This window comes from Alosa sapidissima, chromosome 6 (assembly GCF_018492685.1).
Source record: "Alosa sapidissima isolate fAloSap1 chromosome 6, fAloSap1.pri, whole genome shotgun sequence".
In the NCBI taxonomy this organism is placed as follows: domain Eukaryota; kingdom Metazoa; phylum Chordata; class Actinopteri; order Clupeiformes; family Clupeidae; genus Alosa; species Alosa sapidissima.
Genome location: NC_055962.1, coordinates 19972155 through 19979839, shown reverse-complemented (window position 1 = coordinate 19979839; position 7685 = coordinate 19972155). Strand labels below are relative to the sequence as shown.

At 46.4% G+C, this 7685-nt stretch overlaps 1 protein-coding gene across 1 annotated transcript in view; it reads right to left on the bottom strand.

The window, feature by feature from the left end:
- ift172 (intraflagellar transport 172) overlaps positions 1–7685 on the bottom strand; it is a 64839-nt gene that overhangs the window by 43322 nt on the left and 13832 nt on the right. Inside the window, exons 10-15 of the mRNA XM_042096136.1 lie at positions 6923–7018; positions 6614–6775; positions 5793–5846; positions 5414–5517; positions 4846–4931; positions 237–349 (exon numbers count right to left, since the gene is read on the bottom strand). Coding sequence (XP_041952070.1) covers positions 237–349; positions 4846–4931; positions 5414–5517; positions 5793–5846; positions 6614–6775; positions 6923–7018 — 615 coding nt within the window. The remainder of the gene's footprint in view (positions 1–236; positions 350–4845; positions 4932–5413; positions 5518–5792; positions 5847–6613; positions 6776–6922; positions 7019–7685) is intronic.

Sequence of the window (7685 nt, the reverse complement as noted above, 5' to 3'; positions counted from 1 at the left end):
CAGTATTATATGTTATTATCAGCAGCAATTATCAGCAGACGCACATAACCATTTACAGAAGTTAATTAATGGATTTCCGTTGGTGATCTTCATATTTGGTCAGAACACCAATAACAGCTAGCTAGAGCTAAACAGTGTGAATATGATGCAAGATTAAACTTTGGGAGTTTAGGATTTCGGAGTGAAACTTCTGAGCCGTCTCCCTGAGCCCAGTGGCCTCATGGGAAACCCCTCACCCTGAGCTTCCTGTCCCTGAAGAGCAGCTTACAGCCCGTCTCGTTCAGCTCCAGCCAATCCACCTTGGAGTCGTGGCTCACCGTGCCCAGGCTGAACCCACCAACCAGGTCCACTGGGAGAGAGGGAGAGAGAGGGAGAGAGGGATGAGGTGCATACCCAGAAAGTGAACGAGAGAGAGAGAGAGAGAGAGAGAGAAAGAGAGTGTGAGAGAGAGAGAGAGGGGGACTAACATATAGCTTAAACATAGGGAATAGAGTGGTAGAGAGGCAAAAGAGTAGTGAGAGAATGTGTGTGTGTGTGTGTGTGTGTGTGTGTGTGTGTGTGTGTGTGTGTGTGTGTGTGTCTGGGTTTAAGTATGGGGTGTGTATTTGACAAAAGTCAAATGAGTTTGGCCCCACATTGAAAATGGTCTTAAAATTCCTATTATATCCCATGACTGATTCCGAGGGGATCTCTAGGTCTGGAGTGCATGATGCTTTGCATTCAGAAGGTTTGCAGAAATGAGCAGCTATTTCAGCCTGGAGCTGAGCTGCAGAGGGCTGGGGGAGAGGGGGGACTAGCACCATAAACATGGCTGACAAATGGAGCCATTTCCATTCAAAATGGCCTAAATGTCGATACGTACTCCGTAACAGCAAATCTATAATTTTCTTATGAGCACGGATGGTTTTGCATTCAGTAGAAGGAATTCAGAAATCAAAACAAAACAAAAAGAATGAGGGAGATAGAGAGAGAGAGAGAGAGAGATAGAGAGAGAGAGAGAAAAATGGTTAGAAGAAAGATGAAAGAAAAATAGAATAAAAAAATAAATGACTTCAAAAAAACATTCCAATTTACACTTTCTGAGCTGATTTTAAGTACACAGTGATAGGGGAGGGTAAGAAGACACAGACACACACACACACACACACACACACACACACACAAACGCCACCTTTACACTACAAACACAAACACACACAGACACACTCACACACACACAAACAAACCTGTCAGTCAGCAGGTAAATAAATTGGAAGAAAGCACTTTTTCATTTTCACTGCCCTCAGTGGAAAAAAAATAACTCAAAAGAAAGAAAGTGTGAGAGATGGAGAAGAGAGCGAGCGAGGGAGAGAGGGAGAGGGAGAGAGAGGGAGAGAAAAAGAGGGAGAGAGAGAGAGAGAGAAGGCGGACAGAAGGACATGCCTGGACTTAATTAGCACAGGAAGTGGACAGAGTGGGGCGGCAGATGGTGCTCAGGGGGCCCGGCCGCTCCGAGCCCCCCCCCCCATGCGCCAGCGCTCCCGTGTGGGGTCACCGCCTGCCTGACGCAGGGGTGGTGGTGCTGCCGCAGACACCTCGTCCAGTCCACCTCCACGTGCCGTTAGGACACTGGCTACTGCGCTACCTCTCACTCCATGCCTCAAGAAAACAACCAAAGCTTACTGCCACCCTTCTCTCTCTCTCTCTCTCTCCCTCTCTTTCTCTCTCCCTACCTCTCTCCCTTGGCTGTCTATCTCTGCAATCTACATCTTGGTGCAAGAGATGACAGCTCACTCCGTGTCAGATCAAGGAGAGCCTGGTTTGGCTTGGTGCAGGTGGCAAGAAAGAAGAAGAAAACTCCAGTTTTCATAGTTCTGCACATCAGTTGCATCACAGATTTATGGGGCGTTAAAAGACAGATCTTTCTCTTCCTCTCTCTGCCTCCCCCTTCCTCTGTCTCGAAAGGAACCAACATCTCTTTTCCCCTTGGTTCAAAGACTGGCAGCCCTGTCATGCTTTCAAGTTCAGTTTCTGGTATTATCAAACTTAAATATTCACAATCTTTCAGTCACAACTTCCCTTCACAGTATGGAAATGACTATTATCCTCCTGTGCCATTTCTGTAAGTACATGGCTGACAATCTGAAACACTTTTTTCAAATTCATCCTGCACAAATACATAAATAAATGAAGGGTGCTGAAATCAAGGCAATATGATGGAACATTTGTTAACTGAGGGAGTATTGTGGCACTAGTGTAAGGTGGGGCAGTATTGAGGCACTAGTGTAAGGTGGGGCAGTATTGTAAGGTGGGGCAGTATTGAGGCACTAGTGTAAGGTGGGGCACTATTGTAAGGTGGGGCAGTATTGAGGCACTATTGTAAGGTGGGGCACTAGTGTAAGGTGGGGCAGTATTGAGGCACTAGTGTAAGGTGGGGCACTAGTGTAAGGTGGGGCAGTATTGAGGCACTAGTGTAAGGTGGGGCACTATTGTAAGGTGGGGCAGTATTGAGGCACTATTGTAAGGTGGGGCAGTATTGAGGCACTAGTGTAAGGTGGGGCACTATTGTAAGGTGGGGCAGTATTGAGGCACTAGTGTAAGGTGGGGCAGTATTGAGGCACTATTGTAAGGTGGGGCAGTATTGAGGCACTAGTGTAAGGTGGGGCAGTATTTAGGCACTAGTGTAAGGTGGGGCAGTATTTAGGCACTATTGTAAGGTGGGGCAGCATTTTGGCACTATTGTAAGATGGGGCAGTATTTAGGCACTATTGTAAGATGGGGCAGTATTTAGGCACTATTGTAAGGTAAGGAGGTATTGTGGCACTAGTGTAAGGTGGGGCAGTATTGTAAGGTGGGGCAGTATTTTGGCACTATTGTAAGGTGGGGCAGTATTGTGGCACTATTGTAAGGTGGGGCAGTATTGTGGCACTATTGTAAGGTGGGGCAGTATTTAGGCACTAGTGTAAGGTGGGGCAGTATTTAGGCACTATTGTAAGATGGGGCAGTATTTAGGCACTATTGTAAGATGGGGCAGTATTTGGGCACTATTGTAAGGTAAGGAGGTATTGTGGCACTAGTGTAAGGTGGGGCAGTATTTAGGCACTAGTGTAAGGTGGGGCAGTATTTAGGCACTATTGTAAGGTGGGGCAGCATTTTGGCACTATTGTAAGATGGGGCAGTATTTAGGCACTATTGTACGATGGGGCAGTATTTAGGCACTATTGTAAGGTAAGGAGGTATTGTGGCACTAGTGTAAGGTGGGGCAGTATTGTGGCACTAGTGTAAGGTGGGGCAGTATTGCGGCACTATTGTAAGGTGGGGCAGTATTGTGGCACTAGTGTAAGGTGGGGCAGTATTGTAAGGTGGGGCAGTATTTTGGCACTATTGTAAGATGGGGCAGTATTTAGGCACTATTGTAAGGTAAGGAGGTATTGTGGCACTAGTGTAAGGTGGGGCAGTATTGTAAGGTGGGGCAGTATTTTGGCACTATTGTAAGGTGGGGCAGTATTGTGGCACTATTGTAAGGTGGGGCAGTATTGTGGCACTATTGTAAGATGGGGCAGTATTTAGGCACTATTGTAAGGTAAGGAGGTATTGTGGCACTAGTGTAAGGTGGGGCAGTATTTAGGCACTAGTGTAAGGTGGGGCAGTATTTAGGCACTATTGTAAGGTGGGGCAGCATTTTGGCACTATTGTAAGGTGGGGCAGCATTTTGGCACTATTGTAAGATGGGGCAGTATTTAGGCACTACTGTAAGATGGGGCAGTATTTAGGCACTATTGTAAGGTATTGTGGCACTAGTGTAAGGTGGGGCAGTATTGTGGCACTAGTGTAAGGTGGGGCAGTATTGCGGCACTATTGTAAGGTGGGGCAGTATTGTGGCACTAGTGTAAGGTGGGGCAGTATTGTGGCACTAGTGTAAGGTGGGGCAGTATTGCGGCACTATTGTAAGGTGGGGCAGTATTGCGGCACTATTGTAAGGTGGGGCAGTATTGTGGCACTAGTGTAAGGTGGGGCAGTATTGTAAGGTGGGGCAGTATTTTGGCACTATTGTAAGGTGGGGCAGTATTGTGGCACTAGTGTAAGGTGGGGCAGTATTGCGGCACTATTGTAAGGTGGGGCAGTATTGTGGCACTAGTGTAAGGTGGGGCAGTATTGTAAGGTGGGGCAGTATTTTGGCACTATTGTAAGGTGGGGCAGTATTGTGGCACTATTGTAAGGTGGGGCAGTATTGTGGCACTATTGTAAGATGGGGCAGTATTTAGGCACTATTGTAAGGTAAGGAGGTATTGTGGCACTAGTGTAAGGTGGGGCAGTATTTAGGCACTAGTGTAAGGTGGGGCAGTATTTAGGCACTATTGTAAGGTGGGGCAGCATTTTGGCACTATTGTAAGGTGGGGCAGCATTTTGGCACTATTGTAAGATGGGGCAGTATTTAGGCACTACTGTAAGATGGGGCAGTATTTAGGCACTATTGTAAGGTATTGTGGCACTAGTGTAAGGTGGGGCAGTATTGTGGCACTAGTGTAAGGTGGGGCAGTATTGCGGCACTATTGTAAGGTGGGGCAGTATTGTGGCACTAGTGTAAGGTGGGGCAGTATTGTAAGGTGGGGCAGTATTTTGGCACTATTGTAAGGTGGGGCAGTATTGTGGCACTATTGTAAGGTGGGGCAGTATTGTGGCACTAGTGTAAGGTGGGGCAGTATTTTGGCACTAGTGTAAGGTGGTAAGTATTGTGGCACTAGTGTAAGGTGGGGCAGTATTGCGGCACTAGTGTAAGGTGGGGCAGTATTGTACAGTTACGACTGGATTGTGTAAAACTGTTTCTTTTGACATCATGACACCAGTCATCGGAGAGGCACTCACCAATGGCGATGGTCTTGATGTCAATCAAGTAGGCCAGCTTCTTGTTGTCCTCCACGCCTCTCTGTTTCCTCTCGTTGAGACGGACACTGCACAGACCAATGCGTGTGTCAGCGTGTGTGTGTGTGTGTGTGTAAATATGGACAGCACTGGAGGTGAGGAAGCCATTTGCACTTTCTCTCTCTATTGATGTGTCTGTCTTAACAGGCTGAATACATTGATATTGATTTGTAACGACTAAATGACGTTCCAAAAAAGCTGACATGACAGCTGTATGCAAAACACCGACCCTTCATTTTACACCAGGCTTACAGCACATAGGAGACTGGCCAGCGTGAAAGTGGGAATCATGGATCAAGAGCACCACCTAGTGGTAGAAATCAGATCTGACATGACATTTACCTTCCAATGTTGTGCACAAGACAACAGATAATGGGGAAAACATTCTTGAAGTAATTCTCGCACACACACACACACACACACACACACACACACACACACACACACACACACACACACACACACACACACACACACACACACACACACACACACACACACACACACTGACCTGATCAGATGAGGGTTCATGAACTCAGTTCTGACAGAGCCCAGGATGTCCTGGCTGCCGTACTCCACCAGGGACAGCTCTCCAGCATTGAAGATCATACACACCTGTACACAAACACATACCTTTCAGCTCCAATCACATGTCATGTTCATTTGACTACAGTAATTTACATGTGAAATTAAAGTTAAATTACAGTCATTAAATTGATGTCATGCTTCCTTGTACAATAATCAATCAGGTCATTTAGCAAAGTACATCAATTCTTTGCTACATCAATTCTTTCTTCCATCCATCTATAGATTTTTTTAACATATGTGGTTTAATTTTTTAACATATGTGTTTTAATAAACATTAGTAGGTAGGTAGGTAGGTGGGGTACCATTTCGTTTTCAAAGAAGAACTTCTCGTTTCCCCCTGATCCTTGCCAAGCCACCTGAAAATACACATAAGGACATTTTTCTTTTCTCTCGTTTGTTCCATTATTGGTTCCCATGAGGCACACCACAAGTCTACAATGTTACATACAAATGTACGCACGCACACACACACACACACACACACACACACACACACACACAGACGAGCGGTCACTTGAACCCAGGCCTTATCGTGTCTGTCATAGCGAGCGGCACTTAGGCTGAGCGAGGGAGTGGTGGAGGGCCCTCCATTAAACATGGATTAGCCAGCCGCACCGTGACAGCCCTTGAACTTTTTAATTAGAGCACACTTCTGCAGCAGCTCCGCCGCACTAAACTTCTGATGGGCAATTTGCAAGTGTGGCACGTACCGAAAAGAGTGGGGGGACAAAAAAAAAAAAAGAAAAACCTACTCAACCTTACCACCTTCAGCAAGGAGGATTGGGTGTGCCACCTACAAAAAAAAAAAAAAAAAAAGAGGCTGGCAGTCGAGGAAAATTAGGTTGCAAGAAATTTGTGGAAAGTTCATAAGTTTGTCTAGGCGGAGAAGACATGTTGTGACCTTTCAGGAAAACACTTCATGGGAAAGTGGGGACAAAGTGAGGGCAAACTTGTGGAATGAATTCTGTCCTTCAAGTGAAGCTACTGCCACTCAGAGCTGCGCCCAATGAGGACTTGGCTTGTCATACAGCTCTCTCAACTGTCCATCTTCCTGAAATACGGAGCGTTTGTGTGCCTGTGATTTTTCCGCTTTAGTGGAGATGTGTTGCTGCCCATCTCGTACCTCGCTGAGCTTGTTGGCTGTAATATCTCCCAGTAACAGTGTGTCGCTGGTGTGTGCCACCAGGAAGCGATCCTTCCCCAGGATCTTGACCTCTCCGATCTCGTAGCCGAATCGAGACCTCAGCACCACGCGGGTCCCCGTGGACATGTTCTTCACGAGTACCTGTCGGAGCACACACACACACACACACACACACACACACGTATGAGCCCTTTACAGAAGCTGAGAGGTCACTGAGGAGGAAATTGAATCAGCATGAGTCAGCACTTAAATGTGCTCTTGGGGGCCAGAGGGGGCTTTAAGACTTACCTGACTCAGCCCCACGTAAATGATCTCGAATTTGTTCTTGTAGAGGATTCTCCGCAAGCAGCAGTCGAACAGCTCCACGGCCCCACACAGCGTACCCTGGGGGCCAGAACATGAGAAAACACAGCAGTGTGAAAGTGTGAAAGACTTTCTGAAGGAGTTTCTCAGTGTCATGAATTACTCTGAGGGCCAGATGTACTAACGCTTTTGCGCCCACTTCAGGCGTATTTGTTTCGCAACGTGCGTGTAAAATCATTGCGAGGTATGTACAAACAGGCCGCAATGATGTAAAAGCGCAAACTGCCTGTCGCGGGAGCTGAAAATGGCTAATTGCGATTTTCGTGTCATGCATATGCATTCATGGGAGGATCCAGGGGAAAGTGGGAGTTTAGCGTAAAAAGATGGGAGGGGAAGCGTAAAGAGCGCCTAATTATGTATTCCGCGGTATGTACAAAGACTGCTCCTGAAAGCACACGTCTATTCTGCGCCTATATACTTCCGCCTTGTAAAAGCAGGTGTTAATCCAAATTGCAGTTCAATGCATCAATAAGAGAACCTTTCAAAGACAACAGAATCGCTATTTAGAGCACCAGTTTTGTAAGTATTTGTACAATCAAAAGCAACCTTAACTTTCGTTGGCCTTTCAAATGTCTTACTTTCACGTCATTCACTTAAACTTTCCTACTTGCTAGATTTGATCAATTTTCCATAGCCTACGTGCACAAGTAGTTTGAGTAAAACTTCTTATCTTCATTATCTCCCTGCT